Genomic DNA, 22,398 nt, shown 5'->3' with positions numbered 1-22,398 from the left:
GCTGTTCGTTTTCTTTCTTAGTTTTGTGTTTTTAGCTGGTAAATCCAATTGTGTATGTCCTTGTTACGGATGACATATCTTGATCCTATATTTTTTAGGTTAATATTTATTTATTCGTTAATTCTTTTATCTATTTATTAATTTTCTTACCTATTTGTTTTATGTTTTTTTTAATTTAACTCTTCTTGCTCTTGTATATACACAGTATATCTTAACCATATATTCTTTCTTTATGATATCTACCTATTCGTTAATTCTCTTAACTATTACCTATCTCTTTAATATAAATCTTAACGTAAGTAAACTGTTTCTTTTGGTGTATCTTTCGTGTTCTTTTTGGCGAAACGGAAAACTTGAAGGGGGAGGATGAGGCCCCGCAACGCATGGAAGTCTTTTCCTGGGTTGCTCGTTGTTTTCTTTTCTGAGGTGGTTTACTCGTCAGTATACATCCTTGGGAATGAACCACGTGACAAGGCTATCGAGTGACTGACTTTGCTCAGCTTGTGCGTGCGCATGATCGTGACGAGCCACCGTCCGAACCTAAGGGAATGCAGAAGAAGAAGAACTAAACACATTTGAAATGCCAACAGCGTAGCCAGCACAAACAGCGATACAAAACGTTTGCACCGAGTTTGTCGGAAATTTTGAAGAGGATCTATTGTTTTGTACGAAAATTTCTGCATTCCAGCCTAAACTAGTCACAAATGTCGAGGAAAGGCAATATGAAATCGCTTGCTGACTGAATAGATTTGGGGCTCCACGAGAGAAAATTTAGCTCCGTATCCTCTCGCTCACGCACTGATCGACTATTTCTCTCATCGAATATTTATTTATCTATTAATTTTTTTATATATATTGCCGATACAAATGGCAACGTAATTAGACGAGTGCCCGGCATCCAGTGCAATGCAACCTGTCCAACGGCTGTACTCACCTTCCGGCCCTTTTGTTCCTTCTGTGTCTCCGGATTGAGATCCTCCCACGTGAGAGAGTAAAGTCACGGGTAAACAGTATCTATGACTTTAACTTCTGTGAACCGTCAGATTGGAAATAAACGAACGAGATCGATCGTTACAGTTCTAATACAGTACCTTGTTACAGCATAATCGTAACAGTAGTTTCATTCACGCTATATTTGGTACAATAAATCGCTGCAGTAAATCACAGCACTGTCCACCATCTCACAGAATATTACCGGTGACTTCTCTTCTTCGAATCAGAGGATCCGGTTCCGGCGTCTCCTCTCCTGCGCTTCCAACGTGAGACAGCGCAACTCAACTCCTGCTCCTCCTCGACGCCGTCCCATCGCCGGCGTCGCCATCCGTCCTCGTCCCCGTCCCTCCCAAAACCTCAGAAAAATTGACCCGAAATCGTTAGCGTGTTCAAATCGGAATCGGGCAGTTCGTCCTCCACTCCTCCGCCACCTATTTAAGCTGTCGATAAACATCTCCAGGGCCGGCCAGCCTCACCCGTCTCCACCCGCCACCTCCGCCTCGCCCATCTCCACTCCGCACTCTCCATTCCGCTGCAACCCGAGGTATGATGTTGCGTCACCAATCTAGCTAGTTTTTTTTTGCTTTGTTCCGTGACGCGAGCTCTTGCTGGGGATTCGCGACGAGGTTTCCGGCGTCGAGGTTTTTGGGATCCGACGATCAGTGCGTTTTGCCGCTGTTGGGCGCGTTGGTGCCGGCGATCGGTCAGTCGGACGGGAGGGAAGGATGGGGTTTCGCGGCGTTCGGGGCCGACGCGACGCCGACGGCGCCGTACACGTGCATTTCCTCCCGGAGAGGTGCCTGCCACTGCCAGCACTTAGGAGCTAGTTTGGGTAGTAGTATAGGGCCGCTTGTAGGCAGGCAGTGAACAAATGGCTGAAACAAGTGTGTGGCTTACGGCTGAGACAGCGGCAGGCAGCCCGTGACGAGGTAGCCATGGACAGTATGGGCGTCAGTGACTTCACTAGGGTGCGTTTGGTTCATCGTCTTGGGCTGGATGGGATCGCTCCATCCACCTTTTTGCTCCTGCGGGCTGTTTGTTTAAGGTCAGAAACGCATCCATGTGAAAGGAATATTAGTTGAAGATCCTGATCAGTCTATTCCTAAAAAAACCCGGACGGACTCGTCCACGTTCGTCTACTGAGCGTTGGTACGTGTGATTTTATATTTTTTATTTAACTCTCGATTTTATTTAGATTATAAGTGGTAAAAAATTCTAAATATTTTTATAGGCAAACTAGAGCTCATTAACAACCTATTTTAATTAGTTTGATTAAAAAAATATAAGCTAATATTTAATTAAAATTTTCTAAATAAATCTACTTTTATAATTTCTAACAATTTTTATTGCCTCCAATAAATTTCCAAAAGTCTAAAAAATCACTAATATTTTTCTCATGTGATGTACTAATTTATAACCAATTCAGCTCATCCAATTCATCCAACTAAACAGAAAACTAGCTTATCCTATCCACTCTCATCCCACCAATTAAATAGAAAACTGGCTCATCTCATCCATCCAACTAAACAAAAAATTGAATTATCTTATCTGAAAAACAGGAATGGTCATATACCAAACGCACCCTAGGTGGTTCCGTGGTTGGCTGGCTACATGCGTGTCACTGGAGCTTTGCCAGGTTTGGGGCCGAGTTGGTGGGGGTGAAAACGATCAATTTCAGATTTCAGTTCAATCCCATCGGTAAAGTAGTACTACCTTCTCTTTGTCCGACTCCGATCGGAACCTTGATTTGGACCCTTTGATTGCTTGATTGACTGGCAGAGAGTGAGCGTGGACCATAGGATGCTGTACTCGCTGTGACAGCTCTTTGGTTGGATTATTAAACTCTTTTTATTTTTTGCCAGGCAACATCCGGCAATTAGCCAGTAAAACGAGTAGTTTTCAGCAAATAGTTTTTAGTTTTAACACTACTTTGTCATGCAGCCCTGTCCTTATTCTGAACTCTATTCCTCTGACAGACATGTTAATAACTATGATCATTCGTTGGAAACTTGTAACGACCTGATTATCATAAATTCATTTCATTTCAGGAGTTGTGGGCGCCTTAATTGGACTCCTATATGGGTTCTGCAGTAATTGAAGTGCGTAATTTGATCCTTTTGTCGTTAAAACTGTGAGGATTATGGTAACTTGTTCTCTAATATCGATGTTAACTATGTCGATTACATTTCACTCACAGAGCAATGACACCTTGCTGGGCAATGGAGTTGTTGGGATTCTTGCCGAGACTGTTAATATGTGGGAAAGGAGGGCACCGTTAACTCCTTCCCACTGTGCCCGCCTTCTGCTCGGAGGAGGCAAGAGCGGAACTGGAGTAAATCGGATTATTGTGCAGCCAAGCACAAAGAGGATCCATCATGATGCTCAGTACGAGGACGCTGGATGTGAGATTTCAGATGACCTGTCAGAGTGTGGTCTTGTTATAGGCATCAAACAACCAAAGGTTTATTACTCATTAAGCTAGATACTCAATTCGACCGTGCTCTGTAGTCTGTACCAGTATCATGGTTCTGAAGCGTTTGGAGTTGTCTTCCCTTGCTCAGTTACAGATGATTCTTCCAGATCGAGCATATGCATTCTTTTCACACACCCACAAAGCTCAGAAAGAGAATATGCTGCTATTAGATAAGGTATATAGCATATGTTTGTACATTCATGTTTTCGGGCAACATCATTACTATTCCTGTGGAATATAAAATTGTTAACTAATCTTCTCAGATCCTCGAACAAAGGGTATCTTTGTTCGATTATGAGCTAATTGTTGGAGATGATGGAAAAAGGTTGCTAGCATTTGGGAAGTTTGCTGGTAGAGCTGGGCTGATAGACTTCTTACACGGTCTCGGACAGCGTAAGAACTATGGCCCTTATTTCTCAGTTCCTGTATTCACCTGATAATATTATTCCTTCGATGCTTGGGTTTTCTATCTAGACTTATTATCTGTGGAACTAGTTTTTTCCATCACAAAGGGCAATTTGCTCATTTACAAGTAATTTTTTACAATAAAGTTGTTTGCTGATTCATACTAAATTATAACTGTAAAGGTCTGTGTTTGGTGTTGTTGATTATTCAAGCGGCTCAAGGTTTCCCATACAATTTCAGGATATTTGAGCCTTGGATACTCGACTCCGTTTCTCTCCCTGGGGAAATCTCATATGTATCCTACGCTTGCTGCTGCCAAGGCTGCAGTCATTGCCGTTGGTGAAGAGATAGCAACATTCGGACTTCCATCTGGAATTTGTCCAATAGTGTTTGTATTCACTGGAGTTGGAAATGGTAATTCTGCTATTAAGACTTTCCCATTTGTTTATTTTAATCAATAGAAGCCTCTCATTCAAATACCAGTAACCATGTGTTGTGCTCTTAGGGGTCTTTTAGGGATTTTGTGCTCTTAGGAGTTAAGAGTCCTTCTTTATCATGTTGTAGTTTGTAGAATTTTTCTGATGACCATGCTTATAATCGTGTCTGTTGTTTTAGTGCAAGCCCAAAGAAAAGGACATTTTATTCGCACCCTTTCATGCTGAAGATCGAAGTGATCTTACCTTGTTGACATTTTCTTGAATTGTGGTGGTTAAATATAATATGTGAAACTGAATAGCCTGTTAGTACCATGGGAGATATGTGAAACTGAATCTCCGATGAGGCTCAACTTTGGTGTATGGTAGGGGCGAAGGGGCTTCGGGCTCTTTGGCCAATCTAGTCTCTGGTCATTCCTTCTATGGCCATCCATAGGCTATGCCTGTGATGTGTGTGGTGTGTGTTGTGTGAGTGCGAGTGTGCGTGGGTGTGCAGTGGTGTTTTTGTGCGGCGGTGTGCATGTGTGTGGCTTTGCCCCCTTTCAGAGAAGTACGTATGTACTTGTTCTCTCCTTCTCTTTAATACAAAGATACGTAGTTCTCCTGCGTGTTCGAAAAAAAAAATTGATAACATTGCATAGACCAAAAAGGTCTACAGACACACACTTTCACAAAAAGAAATAGAAATGCTGGACCTTATTGTAATTTATTATCTTAGGTATGCGGTTTGATCTTAAAAATATTTACGCCTCATGTATATAATTTCATGTGACAGTTTCTCAGGGTGCGCAAGAGATATTCAAGTTATTGCCCCATACCTTTGTTGATGCTGAGAAACTTCCTGAAATTTCTGCGGTATTGCGCTATTACCCCTTTTTCTGTCCTAAGTTCAACTTGTTTTGACGGAAGAACTGTGGGGGAGGTCCCCACAGCATAATTTTTAGAATAAAAACCAGAACAAACAGAGGTCTCTGTACAAAAGGAGGAAGATACCTGTCTGGCTAAGATACCTTTCTCGGCCTTTTGGCTAAGATCAAGTGTAGTATTTGTTCTTGTCATAAGTTCAACTTTAACTAGTTATAATTAACAATTTCTTTTGTAAGTTTCTCTTTGTCCTGTTTGAATGTTGAATCAAATTTTGGCCAACCCCTTTCTATATGCAGAAGCAGAATTATCTCTTTGATTTGTGACCATGCTTCTTAACAGACCTCATTATATTCTATTGTTAAAATTTTACAGGCCAAGAATTTGTCTAAACAATCTCAGTCAACCAAGAGAGTATTCCACCTATATGGCTGTGTTGTGACATCTAGAGACATGGTCTCTCACAAGGATCCCGGCAGACATTTTGACAAAGTAATGCACATTTCTTGAACCGCAAGTAGGTTTGCAATTTCTAGTTTCTACTAGGAAATGTTCAGTTATAACTACACTACCGTAGATGTATTAGACTACATACCCCACATTTTAAATTTATCATGCCCAAATATAATCCTTTTTTCGCATTTACTGGTTATGATAATGTCCTTAATGCCTCTCTGTTTTTCATTACATTGACCATTTCCTTATGGTTATCTTCTTATGCATATGTGATCTTTTGTGTGTGTTTTTTTTAATAAAGTTATGTTCTACTTTCCAATGGCCTCACTAAGAAATCTTAAATTGGCACTGCAGGCTGACTATTATGCTCATCCAGAACACTACAGCCCTGTTTTCCATGAAAGGATTGCTCCATATGCATCTGTCATTGGTATGGTCTTGGTTGAGTGCTTTTATCTGGCATTGTTCTGTTGTGCTCTTCAACAAGAACCAACTAAAACAGGTTTTATCCATCTTGAACGTGTGATACCAGACATAATGGGATATTTCCCTATTTTGACACAAACTCTAAAACAACTCTTAGACATACAATTCTCTTCATCTGGATGATTTTAATATTGTAAGAAATAAATGCAGTATTGGAGAGCCGTTGTCTAACTTTTATTTGTATAGCATAGAACAGTGCTAGGGTAAAAACTGATGCTGGTTTTGATAAGATCATGAATCTGATGAGGCTGTGGTTGTGATTTGTGTAAACATGGTGGGAGTTATTAAAAATCTGCTACTTGTTGTAAAACTTTGCTGGATCAGCCATTTATCCATGATATCCTAATATATATCTATTGATGGTTTCTACAGTAAACTGTATGTACTGGGAGAGGAGATTTCCACGATTACTAAGCATCGATCAGTTACAACAGCTGATGAACAATGGTTGCCCTTTGGTTGGAGTGTCTGATATAACTTGTGATGTTGGAGGTTCCATAGAATTTGTGAACAAGAGTACATCAATAGAAAGGCCTTTCTTCCGGTAATGCATTCCTTTTTTTCTGTTACGTCTTATTTAAAATTGGAAAAAGTCTAAATAACGCATGAAAAGTACTCACAATACCCTAAGCTATGCTGTCATTACTTACATTTGTTTTCCTAATTCTTTTGGATATTCATCACAGATGCATAATTTGCTTTTGATTGTCTGTCATTGCCTAGTAATTGTAGATCAGTAGAAAAATCTCTGCTATTTACAGCACCCTGTAGATACTTGGTGGCTGCTTCTTCGTAGTTACTACTTTTAGTAGTTCTTGTAATAATTATAGTTTTAACTAATTACTGGATACACAACTGCAGGTATGATCCTTCTACTAATTCATACCATGATGATATGGATGGTGATGGTGTGATCTGCTTAGCTGTTGATATTCTCCCTACAGAGTTTTCTAAAGAGGTATGAGATTTCTTATAGAGAAAAAAATCTTTTGTATAAGCACCAATTTGTTGCATTGAGATTACTATTTCTCCACTGTATCTAAAGTTGTAAACCATGTAGGCCTCCCAACATTTTGGAGATATATTATCTAAATTTGTTGCTAGCTTGGCCTCGGCTAAGGGACTGGTGGAACTTCCTTCCTACTTGAGAAGAGCTTGCATTGCACATGCTGGCAGACTCACGTCTCTGTATGAATATATTCCTAGGATGAGAAAGACTCTGATGTAAGCTTCAAATACTTCTCTGCATCTTCACTGTTGGAATCTTAACAGAGTCCGGCAACAGGTGGACTGCTAACTCAGTTTAAACACCTGCACAGATGTACTATATAAGCCTACGGGCTATCTGAGAATAATCAAGTCGAGTATTCTCCCAAATTCCTACTCTTTCATTCACCATTGTACTCCTCTGGGTAGTTCCCTGAGAGAATGAGATCCCATAAATATAAGGAGCTAATTAGCTAATCTTGTCAAAAATATGTGGCTTACGTTAGAGTGTACTTATGCTCATTACTCTATAGTATGTGCTTTCAGAGCTTCAGTTGGCAGCTTCTTCATGAAGGCACAGGCTAGGGCGTAACATAGCTTGTATCTCTCCTAGTTGGGGAGGGTTGTTAGAGCGTACTTATGCTGTGCTTTTAGTCTCATGTATAGGGTGCTACTTTGCATATATCCCTGGCACTCCTCTGTACATACATTGCCGAATTGGGCCTGGGAGATGTTTGTTTGCACCTGTATCGGTTTTCAGAATGGTGCACGCCGCTGCACGACTTTTGAAGAAATCTAAGCGTTCTCAAATTCTGTTGAAATTGGATATCTCAAAGGCCTTCGACTCAGTTTGTTGGGCTTTCCTCTTGGATGTCTTGAGGGCGTGCGGATTCGGTGAACAATGGTGCAGCTGGATCACCGGACTTTTGGGCTCTTCTTCAACCCGTATTCTGCTTAACTCCTTCCCAGGTTTGATCCTGCGCCATGCTAGAGGGTTGCACCAAGGGGACTCACTATCGCCCCTCCTCTTCGTGCTCGTCATGGACACATTGGAACGTCTTTTGCACCGAGCTGGGGAGGCCGGCATTATTGCTCCTGCAGGCCATCCTTCGATCAAGCACCGCTGCTCGCTATTTGCAGACGATGTGGTTCTCTTCCTGTCCCTTACGCCAAGTAACATCCGTAGCCACCTCGCCTTGCTCCGCTTCTTTGGCGAGGTTTCAGGTCTCAAGACGAATCTCGGCAAGTGCACGGCAATCGCCATAAACTGCTCGGATGCAAAACTCGGACATGCCCAAGACCTTCTGCCGTGTGGGTTGTCCAATTTTCCTCTACATTACCTGGGAGCGCCACTGGCGATCGGTCGGTTGCGCAGAGCTCACTGGCAGCATATCATCGACCGAGTGGCCGCAAAACTCCCAAGATGGCAAGCAAGGCTCATTTCCAAGCCTGGCAGAGCGACGTTGGTTCGTTCAGTGCTGTCAACCATGCCGTTGCATACGATGCTCTGCATTGCTGTTCCACCTTGGGTCATCAAAGAAGTCGACAGGATTAGAAGGTCTTTCCTTTGGGCTGGTGATGCGACCATATCAGGTGGTCTTTGCCCATAGCTTGGGCGAAAGTCTGCAGACCTGTGGCTTACGGCGGCCTAGGCATTCTGGACCTTTGACGCGTGGCCATGGCGTTGAGTCTACGCTGGCTCTGGCGGCAGAGGGGCGACCTCAACAACCCGTGCGCCTCAGTCCCTCTGCAGCACGCGCGTGAGGTGGTCGCACTCTTCAATGCCTCAACAATCTTTGTGGTAGGGAATGGGAAGACCACGCTATTTTGGAACGACGCTTGGATTGACGGCTGTTCCATACGCTCTATAGCCCCTGATCTTCATCGTTGCATCGCTACTTCGATCGTCAGCATCAGAACAATTCGCGAGGCTTTAGACGACCGAAGATGGATTCGTGACCTGTCGGGACCTCTACCCTTACCGGCAATTCTACAATACCTTCAATTATGGAATCAGTTAAATTCCTTCTCCTTCACCGAAGATGAGGATAGGATTATTTGGAGATGGTCTTCCTCAGGTGTATACTCCGCTAGCTCAGCCTATCAGATGCTGTTCCAAGGCTCTGAATTTTTCGCCGGAGCTAAGGTAATCTGGAAGGCCTGGGCGCCGAGAAAAGTTAAGTTCTTCGCCTGGCTCTGCCTGCACGGTAGACTTTGGACGGCTTCCCGTCGGCGACGCCATGGTCTTCAGTCGGATGATTGCTGTTCCTTCTGCGCCCAGCTCCCCGAAACGGCTGACCACTTGTTTCTGCACTGCGTTGTGGCGAGGGAGCTTTGGTGGAGAATCATGGGCATTCATTCACTGCAGGATCAGTCCACCCTCTGCGACTGGTGGCTACACATCCGGGCGCGGGCTGCCAAAGAACTCCGCCAAGGGGTTGATTCTCTCATCTTGTTAACCATTTGGACAATATGGTCAGCTCAAAACGCCATAGTGTTCAACAACAACTGTTTCTCCACTGACGCGCTGCTAGCTACAATTAGGATGTCCGCAGAACAATGGTGTCTGGCCGGTGCTTCACACCTGTCAACACTAAATGTTCATTTGCGCCAAGTTGGATCACTTTCTATGGCCATTTAGCTCCTGCATGGGAGTATAACTCCCCTCCTCTCGCTTATGTAACAACTAATTAAGGTTTCAGGCTTCTGACCCGCTGTAACTATTCCTGGGATCTTTGATCCTAGTCTTTCCTTACTTAATACAAATGACGTAGCTCTCCTGCGTTCTCCAGAAAAAAAGTATTGGTTTACACCCAAAAAAATAGATAGCTCTAAACTGTTCATGTCTTATGCTTCTATAGTTCTACTCCTTAAAACAAAACACTTTAGGTTTGAACTAGCATTTTCCAGTAGTTAGCTTTTGAGAAATGGACACACAGACTATTATTCATGCTTCTTCTGTTATCATGTCGATAATTTGAGCATCATCATTTTCAATTTTTTTATTGCGGCACGTGTTGCATAATTTTTTTTTGGCATTCTCCCAATCTCCCTAGTATCTTACAGCCATAGTTTCCTGATATTCTTACCAGTATCTGCCATGTTTAAATGGTCCACAATGTCCTTATGAAAATTATATCATATTCTTTTCAGAGATTTGGCACCCACCAAGGCAAATCCATTGCCTCAAAAGAAGTACAGCACCCTGGTTAGAAAATAATATTTTCCATCATTACAGTACATTTATGATCTATATCTGACTATTTTTTTTATATATGCAACCAGGAACTTGCATATGATGTCTACTGAAACACAATTATTCAGTTATTGTTTTCTCTTTTTATTAATTAAACAGGTATCTCTCAGTGGGCACCTCTTTGATAAATTCCTTATAAATGAAGCTTTGGACATTATTGAAACAGATGGAGGTTCATTTCGATTGGTTCGATGTGACGTTGGACAAAGCACTGATGATATGTCGTACTCAGAGCTTGAAGTAAGAAATTAATTTTGTATTGATGCACAAATTATCTAGGATGAAAATTTTCCCTCAATATATAATTGGATGGAAAAAAAATCAATATTGCATGTCATCACTTGTTTTGTTTGTAGTTACTAGTTTGTTTTTTTAGAAGATTTATTCTTTTGCTGACGCACAGAAAGACAGATTTTATAATTGCCAAGAAAGCTAGGTGATTTGAGAACCAGAATGTTTCATCTTGTTGGTGTCACATAATCAGATTTTCAGAATTATGGATCTACCATAATATTCTCCTTTTACCATGGTAGACCGGCAAGGAGATATAGTAATGCTTGGTGGGCTCTTTTTTTAATCCACTAAGGAATTTAAGAAGGTAACTGATATAATGGATTTCTTCCAAGAGAAACTAATATAATGAGCTTAAAAGGTATCCAAAAAAAGTTAAAGAAATTGGAACTGGCACCAGGCCCACTCGTGCAGTCCTGTCCATCCCTACACGGCTGCGCCACTGCAAAAGGAGGAGGTATCCCTTTGGATCAACCCATCAGTATGTTCGTGGCAAAAGCAGACAGAGATATCCCTTCAATGCTCTTCATGCAACCATTGATTAGGTTCTGTCGTTCAATCTCCATTTCACTTCCTGAGCATAGCACATTCTGCCCGTCTTGAACTCAGAGTGATCGGCAACATGGACTGCTTTCGATCAGTTTGTGCTTTTCCTTTCTTCTTTTGAGCTGTGTTCCTCACAACAATTTTGGGCATGACAGTTTCTGGAGCTTTGCTTCGCAGCTATTATTTATTTTCGCAATTTAACAAACTCAACAGAGATACCCTGTTTCGGCAAGCATAATTTTCTTTTGAGAACTCTACCATCGATCTTAAACTTCCTTCTTCACATGTATGGATTATCGATTTCCATCCAATATTCTGTTGTTCAAATGTGGCAGCTATTTTTAGCAGCTTATTGGAATTTGACTCTTCTTTTTTTTTTAAAAAAAAACATCCTGAACTCATCTTCTATTAGATGGTATAAGACATACTGTTAATTTAATAATAAGTCTACCTGAAGTACCATATCTGAAATAATTAACGTAGATCGTAGAAGGTACAGATTGATTTTACCTTATTTATCTTAGCTACCCTGGATCTTCATTGTTTTGATGTTGGGTGTGTTTTGGATCTTTTTTTTTTCGAACGTGCAGGAGAGTTGCGTGTCATTATATTAAGAGAAGAACCATTCAAACACAAACCGTACCAACGGCCAGGTTAGTTTTTAGTCTAAAGCGCGCCACAAAATTTTGATTGTGACCTCGGCCGACAAACTCACCCCAATAAAGAAACACAGCCCCACAGCTCCCCCCTTACACCAAAGCCGGGCCTCTTTGTTGATCTCCCATAGCAGACTCCTCACAATAGGCCGATCGCCGTCGAAGACACATCGGTTACGAAGTTTCTAAATGGATCAGGCCACAAGGATCACCAAAGAGTCCAGACCCTTTTGAACCTCCTTGGACACTCTGTGCTGAGTTTGCTGCCACCAAATTTGGAAGACGTTGTCGAGTCCTCCAATGCCAACTCATGCAGTCCTACATGTTGAAGCACCTAGAGCCGAACCTCCCTTGCAAAAACACAATCCGTAAGTAGATGTTGCACCATTTCAGTTGCCTGGTCACAAAGGGGGCAGCTCTATGGGTGCTAAAGGCCCCGACGCACAAGACGGTCCGCAGTCCAACATCTATTTAGCGTAGCCAACCAGATGAAGAACTTAGCACGCAGCGGCGCCCACGTCTTCCAGATCCTCTTGTAAGGTTCGAAGCTGATGGCACCTGTGAAGAATCGGCGATATGCCGAGCGTGACGAGAACGTGCCTGAAGCCATTGGTGTCCACCGATGCTGGTCAGGGCAATCCTCCCTTAGGGCTACGCCATCCAGTGCCTCCACACTTGCAGATAGTCCACCAGCACTGGAACAGACAAGTCGCTACTGATGTCTAGAATCCAAGCGCAGTCCTGTAAAGCCTCAAAGATTGTTCACCTAGCAATCGTCCTCTTCGCCACAAACAGGAGCAAGGCCGGCGCCAAATCCATCAAGGAGCGACCAAGGAGCCATCGGTCGGACCAAAATAGCGTCAATCTACCATCTCCAACCACCGAAACCATAGACATCGTGAAGAGTGCACGCACATTGGCATGGATTGCAATGCCAATCGTCGCCCATGGACGATCTAGCTGCGTCTTCTACATACCAAAGCCAACGCATCCAAAGGGACCAACCGAGAATCTCAAGGTTATGGATGTCGAGACCACCAAGATCCAACGGCCAACACACACGCTTCCAGGCCACAGCACAATGCCTGCCATGAACCTTGTGTCTACCCTTTCAGAGGAGCGCCCTCCGTCTCTTGTCAATGGCCCTGAGCAACCACTTCAGCACATCCAGATCCAAGAGCGTGTAGATAGGGACCGCTGTGAGGACAACACGTAGCAGGATGGATCTTCCCGCGGTATTCATCAGCCCCGCCTTCCATCGCGGTAGCAGATCGTCAATTTTTTCGAGGAGCGGCTGCAGGTCCGCCCTACGTAGTTTGCGGATCGACAGAGGTAAGCCCAAATATTTGCATGGGAAGCTCGTGAGCGTGCATGGTAGCTCCGCACAGACAAGGTCTAAGTTGCTCTCCAAGCACTGGATTGGAATGATAGAGCTCTTGTGCATGTTGGTTCTCAAGCCCGACGCCACACGCGAAGCAGTGAAGGATGGCCTTGGTTATTGATAGATCTCGGGTCGTCTTATGGATGAACAACACAACGTCATCAGTGTACATGGAAAGACGGTGTCCAATGACCTTGTTTGCCAACTGTTGCAGCAATCCCTCCTGCCCAGCCTTGACAAACAACGCATTCAAAACATCCATGACAAAGCATCAGGTACAGCTGATCGCCTTGACGGAGTCCACGGCGGTGTTCGATCACCTCTCCCGGGCAGCCATTGAGAAGGACTCTAGTTAATGAGGATGCCAACAGCATGCACAACATGCTCCTCCACCGAGGTCCAAATCCCAAGTGCACAAGCACCTCCAGCAGAAAAGACCAAGACACCGAGTCGAATGCCTTCATAATGTCGAGCTTGAGAAGAACCTAAGGCTTCTTTTGATTGTGAAGAAACTTGGCCATTTGCTGAACAAGGAGGAAATTGTCATGGATACAATGACCTTTGATGAAGGCACTTTGACAAATACCATCAATGGCAGTCTTGGTGCAAGGCGGTTAGCCAACAGTTTAGTGACTAGCTTTGCAAAGCTATGAACCAAGCTTATTGGTCGAAAATCCAGCACGTGTTTGGCGTCCGACGCTTTGGGGATTAAAATCAAGAAAGCAGAGTTCAAGAGATGTAGCTTCCTACCGTCACCACCGTGCAACGCATGCAGCACCGCTAAGATATCCTCTTTGATCACCGACCAACACTCCTTACAGAATCTGCTCGTGAACCTGTCCGGACTTGGTGCTTTGTCAAGCGGCAACTGCTTCATGGTATTCCACACTTCATCTTTATCGAACAGTAATTCCAACTCACCCAGCTCAAAAGAAGCAGGATGGAAGGATTGTAGGTTCAAGGTAGCATGCCGTTGGTACGGTGAGCCAAACAGATCATTGTAGAAATTCCAAACCATCTGCGCCTTGTCTTCCTGAGAGGTCAGTACTTGATCGTCAACCTTGAGCCTAGCCACGAAGTTCTTCCGCTTGTGGTATCTGGCGCGCAAATGGAAGAAAGATGTGTTGGCATCGCCTTCCTGCAGCCAAGAAATTCGCGACTGAGAACGTGCAATGGTGTGCTGGAGGGAGGCAAGAGCCAGACAATGTTTCTTGAGACGATGGCGTAGCCAAGCCTCCAAACGTGACAGGCACTGGCCATCTTGAGCGATGTCCAACCGGTGGAGTAGCTCCTGAGCCAGGTGAAGCTGAGAGTTCATGTTTCCGATCTTACATTGGCTCCAAGCCTGCAGACTCCGGGTAAGACCGATGTACTTCAAGGCAAGACGCTGAATCGGGCAAGTGGCCGCCACCGGAGCCGACCACGCTTGGAGCACAGTCTCATGGAAGCCGTCGAGTCCAGGCCAAAACACTCTCAAAATGTTTTGGATCTTTGATACCTTATATCCAATGTTTCGCTATTTTTTAGCTTAACGTGTACTTGCATTTCTTTGTTGCGAATATAACCATAATTCGATTTGTGTCTGAAACAATAATACATGCCTTTTTTCAGGTAGGAGCAGATGACACCGCTACATTGGATAAGATTATTGATTCCTTGACTTCTCTAGCTAATGCACATGATGGAGATCATAGTGCCAGGGACAAAACTGAATTATCTCTGAAGATAGGAGAAGTCAACGAATGTGGAACTGGTGACAGCATGGATAAAGGAGGGCCAAAGGTTTTAATTCTTGGAGCTGGAAGAGTTTGTCGACCAGCTGCTGAGTTTCTAGCGTCTCGTCCAAACATCTATAGTAATGGTGCTAATGACAATAACACAGATCAAATTCATGTTATTGTGGCATCTTTGTATCAAAAAGATTCAGAAGAGGTAATTCCCACAGCGTTGCATTCCTTAACTCTTGACACTTTTTTGTGTACTTTTTTATTCCCTGCATGACTAGCTATTGACATGCTCTATGGACATCAGTGAGCAATAATTCAAAATACAGTATTCCGGCCCTGGTGTGTACGGTCCGTGTAGGATTCAACCATTAAGTTTCTCATGTCTCTGTATCTGTACATACAGACAGTTGATGGAATAAAAAACGCAACGGCTACTCAGCTTGATGTTGCTGATATTGAAAGTCTTTCAGATCTTGTTTCACAGGTAATTTTAATTCTGATATATTATATCATCTGAAATCTTATAATGAACATAAGAGTGGAGGCTACAAAAAAGCGTGCCAAACAAAGGTACCAATTATTTGCAGTTCAGGATATTGATTTGTGCTTTTTTTCATCAGATATTTAAACTTTTTTTGAGGGAAATGATATTTTAACTTTTACCCCTAAATTTGTTAATTACTGTACTAACTGGCCAGAAGATTGCGAATTTGATTATGTGAGCTCCTCTTGCAGGTTGAAGTTGTAGTTAGCTTGCTACCTGCTAGTTTCCATGCTGTCATTGCAAGCGTATGCATAGAGGTAGTCTTCTTACTTGACCCTGATGTATTAATCCTTGAGGCTCTGTTGAGACTTTCAACCATTATTGACGAGATATCCATACTGAGGGATTTCGTCAGCTGACTTAGTCAAGTTCATCCATTACAGCTCAAGAAGCACTTGGTCACAGCAAGCTATGTCGATGAATCCATGTCAAAGTTGGACCAGGCTGCTCAGGGTGCAGGTGTAACTATACTTTGTGAAATGGGCCTGGATCCTGGCATAGGTACTTACTCGATATAATGGTCAATCATGTACAGTTAAATGGGAATACTTTGTTTGCATATGGTACATATATGTTCATGGAATTGATAGGGAATACTTTGTTGTGCTCTTCTTATCGCCGTCTCGACGAGATATTCTGGGCCATCTCGCCGTCCTCCGCTTCTTTGGGGAAGCTTCTGGACTCCGAACTAATTTGAACAAAAGCACGGCGGCCTCGCTTAACTGCTCTGAAGAGGAGACCAGCCGTGCCCGGGAACTCCTTCCTTGCGGGCTTTCTGATTTTCCGCTGCAGTACTTGGGTGTCCCGCTGTCTCCCGGCCGCCTCCGTAGGTGTGATCTTCAACCTTTAATCGACAGGGTGGCGGCCAGGTTGCCGACTTGGCAGGCTAAGCTGATTTCAAGACCCGGCAGAGCGGCTCTGGTGCGTTCTGTGCTGTCCTCTACGCCCCTGCACATCATGCTGTCCATTACCGTGCCGCTTTGGGCGATTAAGGAGGTTGACAGGATCAGAAAATCCTTCTTATGGGCCGGAGAGAGGACCTCTTCCGGGGGCTGCAACGCCGTCGCTTGGTCCAAGGTTTGCCGGCCCCTGGACTATGGTGGTCTCGGAATTCTTGATCTCCGACGTGCCGGGGTGGCCCTCCGCTTGCGCTGGCTGTGGTGGCAGAGGACAGACCCGGATAGGCCGTGGGGCTCTCTTCCTTTGCAGCATGAGCGCCAGGTTCTCGCTCTCTTCGACGCTTCGACGACCGTGGAGGTCGGCAATGGTAGAAGAGCGCTGTTCTGGCGAGACGCTTGGTTGGACGGGAAGTCTATTCGCTCTCTGGCTCCTGCTCTCCTCCCTTGCGTTGCGCCGTCGGTGCTCAACTCAAGAACGGTGGCTGACGCTCTGTGTGGGCGGCGTTGGACCAGGGACTTGTCAGGGCCGCTCCATCTGGACATGCTTGCCCAGTACATGTGGCTTTGGGTTCGGCTGGATTCTGTCCATCTCTCTTCTGGTGTAGACCGGCCGGTGTGGAGGTGGACCGCAACTGGCGAGTACTCGGCCCGCTCCGCCTATAGGATGCTTTTCCAGGGTTCCGAGTTCTTCGTTGGGGCGAAGTTGATCTGGAAGTCTTGGGCGCCCAGAAAGGTGAAATTCTTTGCCTGGCAGAGTTTGATCGGGAGGTTGTGGACGGCTGATCGACGGCGGCGCCACGGGCTGCAGGCGGATGGCTCCTGTGCGTTCTGTTCCCAGCTCCCGGAGACGACGGACCACTTGCTTCTCCACTGTGTCTGGGCGAGGGAAATCTGGTGGCGACTGCTAGGAGTTCATCCTCCTTTGGATCAACCGTCTTTCGGTGATTGGTGGCTCAACTTGCGTGGTGGCGTTGTTAAGGACCTGCGCCGTGGATTGGACTCTCTTATTCTCCTTGCTGCCTGGACAATTTGGGTGACGCGTAACAGCATCGTGTTCAGTAACAGTCGTTCTTCTACCGCTTCGTTGTTGGCTTCCATCTGGAGTGCGGCGGAGCAATGGTGCGCAGCCGGAGCAGTTCACCTAGCTACGCTTTTGGCTCACTTGCGTAGCTCTCGGTCTATCCATTAAGCTGTGCTTCTCGCGGTAGTTGGTTTCTGCCTGTTGCTTTCCTCCGTGTTCTTCTTCCTTCCCTCTTCCTTTCTTTCTTTCTTTCTTTCTTTCTCTCTTTCTTTTTTTCGTCCGTGGTCCCTTGGGTCCATTGTATTTAACTTCCTTTTTTGGCCTCCGGACCTATCTCCTCCGGGTCCTTCTTAATGCAATGATACGCACGTCTCCTGCGTATTCTAGAATAAAACTATTATGAAATGAGAAAAGGTGTTCTTTCATTGCGGGCTAAATTTTCATGTAAGATCAAGCTTAAATGTATCTACTGTATGCAGATCACATGATGTCAATGAAGATGATTGATGAAGCACATGCTCGAAAGGGAAAAATAAAGGCATTTACATCTTTCTGTGGTGGACTTCCATCTCCAGCTGCTGCAAACAATCCACTGGCCTATAAGTTCAGGTAAATGTTATATCTTTCTAAATAATTCAACTATCTCTTGTAGTATAATGATATTTCTACATCCGAAGTTTGTTAATATAATACTGCATGCAGCATGTTTTTCCAGAAATAGTAATTATTATTTTTCTTCTTTTAGTTGGAACCCAGCTGGTGCCCTCCGAGCTGGGAGAAATCCTGCTGTCTACAAATTTCTTGGACAGATCATCCATGTAGACGGTAAGTTAGCTACATGTCTCATCACATGGCTAGGAAGGAACGAGCACATATTCAATGCCCTGTCTTTTTTTTTTAAAAAAAATGGATGGTAGGAGCTCTGCCTATTCATTAAAGACCGAAGTAGAGTGTACAGATTACAACACCCAACCCAAATAAACTCACCGAGTAGAATAGCACCAATACAAGACCTACATATGTGCCTGTCTTATTAACGAAACGTGACAGTTTCAAGGACCAGTTTTATACTTAACCCATGTGTTAGTTTCCTATCCACTAATAGACAATTTGTGGAGATTTCGCATAAGTTTTAGTATCCTGGAATCTAACAAGCTGTTGAAACAATTGTTTATTCCACATACAGTGGTCGAGTGATTTCCTTACCAATTCAACAGGTAATAAATTGTATGACTCTGCAAAGGGGCTCAGACTACCAGAGCTTCCAGCTTTTGCTCTGGAACACTTGCCAAATCGGAGTTCCTTGGTATATGGAGACCTGTATGGGATCTCCAAAGAAGCATCTACTGTATACAGGGCTACTCTTCGCTATGAAGGTAAAGCATCGATGTACTATTTTCAGTGAGACGTTCTTTTTCACTGCAAATTACATTTTCAATTCACAGTTCGGTTGCACTTGTACAGGATTTAGTGATATAATGGCTACCCTGTCAAAAATTGGGTTTTTTGATGCTGTAAATCATCCACTGTTGCAAGAGATCAATCGTCCAACATATAGGAGTTTTCTCGATAAACTCCTTAATGTTGATAGTATCTCTACGACTACCACAAACGTAAATACTGAAGTCTCCGGAGGACATGATGATGAATTGATCTCCAGACTGTTGATCCTTGGGCATTGCAAAGAGAACGAAACAGCTGTTAAGACGGTCAAAACCATCAAGTTAGTTCCTGATCCTGTGCTACAAAATGTCACCTCTTTTATGAACTACAGCTATAGTGCCATGTAAATAATGCCATCAAGACATATGTATATCTTAATATTCCTCTGAATAATGAAAATATAGGAATTTATGTTAGAAACAAGCAACATTAATTTTGAAGTTGTATGCTACGACTGACAAAACACAATCATACGCTGGCTAGGTTCCTGGGACTACATGAGGAGACACAGATTCCTAAGGATTGTTCAAGTGCATTGGATGTGATTTGCCAACGAATGGAACAGAGGATGGCCTATGACGACAATGAGCAGGTGAGACTTACTATTTGACCGCCTGTCTACCTTATATCTCATGTATTGCATTTAGCTGTTATATTAGGTGTAGCACAGAATATGTCACAAAAAGTAAATCCTTTTTCTGCCAATATCACTATATGGGACTCAACATATGTTTGTCAGAAAAAGAAATTAGAGAAGATAGCGAAAAGATGCAACGATCCGGAGTCCGGACTAATAATTTCACTCTTCGTCCTTGCCTTAATTCAATATGAACTTGGCAGGGCTGAAATCCACATGCAAAAACACATTGATGGCCTATAGATTTGTAGTAGATTGCCAATTTAGTGATAAATGTGCAGTCTGAATTTCTGCTTTTCACTGTGCACCATATCGCATAGAATGTTTTTGGTCATTCTCGAAAAGGAGAACCAAATTATTTACTCTCCTTGAATCACCACTACTAACACTGCAAATGCCTATATTGCTCTTGTAAATCAGGACATGGTACTTCTGCACCATGAAGTGGAGGTGGAATACCCAGATGGGCGACCAACCGAAAAGCACAAAGCAACACTGCTGGAGTTCGGAAAGGTTGAAAATGGCAGATCCAATAGTGCCATGGCGCTCACCGTCGGGATCCCAGCAGCAGTAGGGGCTCTGGTAGTATACTTAACCACAGTAGTACTTTCACTTGCCAATGGATAAAGCAAAAGCATGTATTTATCTACTCGTGTCTTATTGCAGCTCTTGCTCCAGAACAAGGTCCAGAGGAAAGGAGTGATCAGGCCACTGGAACCTGAAATCTACATTCCGGGTGAGTGCAACGCAGACCATGGTTCTTATGCTTATGGAAGTACTACGCTGTGCAACTGTACTGAATCGTGTGTTTGCATGTGTGAAGCGCTGGAGATCCTGGAATCATCAGGCATCAAGATGACGGAGAGGGTGGAGACTTGAGAATTCCAAGTAACTACTACATACTACATTGATATTATTTTTTAGAAAATGGATACTGTTCCAGCCTTTTGCAATACTATAGCGATATACTAGCAGTGTACATATAGCTTCTGTACATATTATATGCTGCCGCTGGTGTAAGCGAGGGCAAAGAACAGCTCCCGAAGAACAACGGTTCGTCCTTGTGTAATTAATGGACTCTCTATAAATATCCCCTATGAATAAAACGGTGCCGAATCAGTTGGTTCGTTGTCGGGCTTACCTGGGCCGTCGCCGACTCGCTATGCCGTTGGCCACTTCCTGTTAACTCAACATAGCGGAGGGCACACCGGCACAGGCGTCCGGTGCGCGTGCCGTGTGCCATGGCCTGATCATCAAGCAACGGCGCGCTCCGGCCGCGCCCTGCCAACGAGCTCGAGGGCGCGGGCAAGTACCCCTGTCGCGTTCCAGCCGGTGCCGGGGTGTGGGTGGCGACTCCAGGAGTCCAGGCGGCCGACTCGTCGGTTCGTGCGTGTGCCGCCCCGATGGCTGCAGCACCCGCGCGCACTTGGTCGAGGGTGTCGGGGCGCACAGGCGCCGCGGGCGAAACGGCGGATGGGCCGTGAGCCGGCGCGTGGTCGACGGGACCGACTCCCGGCAAGGGGCTCCTCCTGCATCTGCAAACTGCGCGCGGGTCTGGCTCGGATGAAAGGCGGGCATTGCGTCTCAGCCTCTCAGGTCTGATGCTCGGTCGTGTCCAGTCCAGCGTGCAGGGACCGCGCGCACAGGCTATCTCGGCATACCCGCGGCTCCACGCGACCCGATTGCCTGCCTCACCGGCCAAGCAACGCCACCGTCTGTGCTACCTACGATGCAGCCATGTCCGCGCCCCACTAGGTATTTTATGTTGTAAAATATGCGATAATAAGAGTATATATATTTATATTTTATAACAAGTAACAAGAGCAGAAGATAGTATATATAAAATATATGTTCATAGAAGAATGAGCTGCCAGCACAAAAATAAAGAGATCGTTCAACCTGTATAAAAAACAGTACTGCATGATATGTGTCAAATTTGCTCTCTGAGGATCACAGCTAGACAAGATCTTGATAAACAGTTCTTTGAATTACTACAACATAGTGGACAGAGTTACTAATCAAGTGATTAAACACTAGAAGAGAAATAAGCACATATATAACGAGAAACTAGCAACGCAACAGAACAGCAGGAGCTTGTAACTATAGTTACAGAGCCATCAAACCTACTGCTATTTCATACACCAACCATAACAGATTAAGCCCAAATCATAGATAACAGTAGCTCATGTCCAGACCTTCAACGCAATTAGACAGTAAACTGAAAATAACATAATCTCAAAATCGGTATACCAAAACCGATCATATAGAAACAAAGCATAAACACCAGTTGTTGCCTATGCCTTTTAGTAATCAGAGAACCAACAAGATCTTATCTATTGTACTCAATTATCTAATCCAATTTCAATATATTCAATCATCGCTTAGCATTATAACCATGCATCTAGATTGTTTATGATAAAAAGAAGATGGAAACTCATAGGGAGAATCATTGGAACAAGTTGGTAATCGAGGCAAGATACGGCTCAATAGCTGTTATCCCAGAAATCCAATCACCTGCCAGATGCCGGTGAGAGGGACGATAAAGATACAAGGCATCACCGCACCACGTCAGCACGTGCGGACTGAGCCTTGACAACCACAACTCTGACAAGCACCAAACACAGAGCACCTCCACCAATCTCTTGTGGTTCAAGACCACCAAACTAAAAGCCCAAGCTTCCTCTCAGGTTGAGCTCAGGAGATAAATCCCAAAATCAAAAGAGAAATCAATGAGGGAGCAAGCACATGGAGGGGATTCTTTTTAAAGAAAAAACCGATAAACAAGCAAAGTAGAGAAATCCTACAAATAAGAGCTATGATGCTATCCATCTCCACCCGTCGCCCGAAGGGAACAGAGAGAGCGGTTACGCCGCCTACTCCCTCTCGACTCGTTCTTTTT

General features: G+C 44.2%; 1 protein-coding gene and 1 pseudogene across 3 annotated transcripts; both read left to right on the top strand.

The window, feature by feature from the left end:
- The first annotated feature begins 1,394 nt into the window (after positions 1–1,394).
- On the top strand, positions 1,395–20,639 carry LOC133921062 (alpha-aminoadipic semialdehyde synthase-like). Of its 3 annotated transcripts, none has more exons than XM_062365779.1 (26): positions 1,395–1,537; positions 3,042–3,092; positions 3,191–3,454; positions 3,561–3,641; positions 3,730–3,859; positions 4,112–4,285; positions 5,081–5,160; positions 5,545–5,661; positions 5,980–6,055; positions 6,484–6,655; positions 6,973–7,069; positions 7,172–7,335; positions 10,252–10,306; positions 10,454–10,594; positions 14,840–15,160; positions 15,359–15,439; positions 15,691–15,756; positions 15,883–16,000; positions 17,899–18,028; positions 18,165–18,244; positions 18,637–18,795; positions 18,884–19,142; positions 19,346–19,454; positions 19,920–20,081; positions 20,166–20,235; positions 20,323–20,639. In XM_062365779.1, the coding sequence occupies exons 2-26, from the start codon at positions 3,072–3,074 to the stop codon at positions 20,376–20,378; spliced, it is 3,183 nt and encodes a 1,060-aa protein (XP_062221763.1). In that variant the 5' UTR covers positions 1,395–1,537; positions 3,042–3,071; the 3' UTR covers positions 20,379–20,639. The 3 variants fall into 3 exon arrangements, with proteins under 3 accessions (XP_062221763.1, XP_062221762.1, XP_062221764.1); XM_062365778.1 differs by having other exon boundaries at positions 3,555–3,641; XM_062365780.1 differs by lacking the exons at positions 1,395–1,537; positions 3,042–3,092; positions 3,191–3,454; ... (6 more) ...; positions 6,484–6,655; positions 6,973–7,069 and having other exon boundaries at positions 7,252–7,335; positions 10,384–10,594.
- On the top strand, positions 5,312–5,457 carry LOC133923292 (U2 spliceosomal RNA; annotated as a pseudogene).
- Positions 20,640–22,398: the final 1,759 nt, after the last annotated feature.

Source organism: Phragmites australis, chromosome 6 (assembly GCF_958298935.1).
Source record: "Phragmites australis chromosome 6, lpPhrAust1.1, whole genome shotgun sequence".
In the NCBI taxonomy this organism is placed as follows: Eukaryota; Viridiplantae; Streptophyta; class Magnoliopsida; order Poales; family Poaceae; genus Phragmites; species Phragmites australis.
This window is presented reverse-complemented; position numbering and strand designations above follow the sequence as displayed.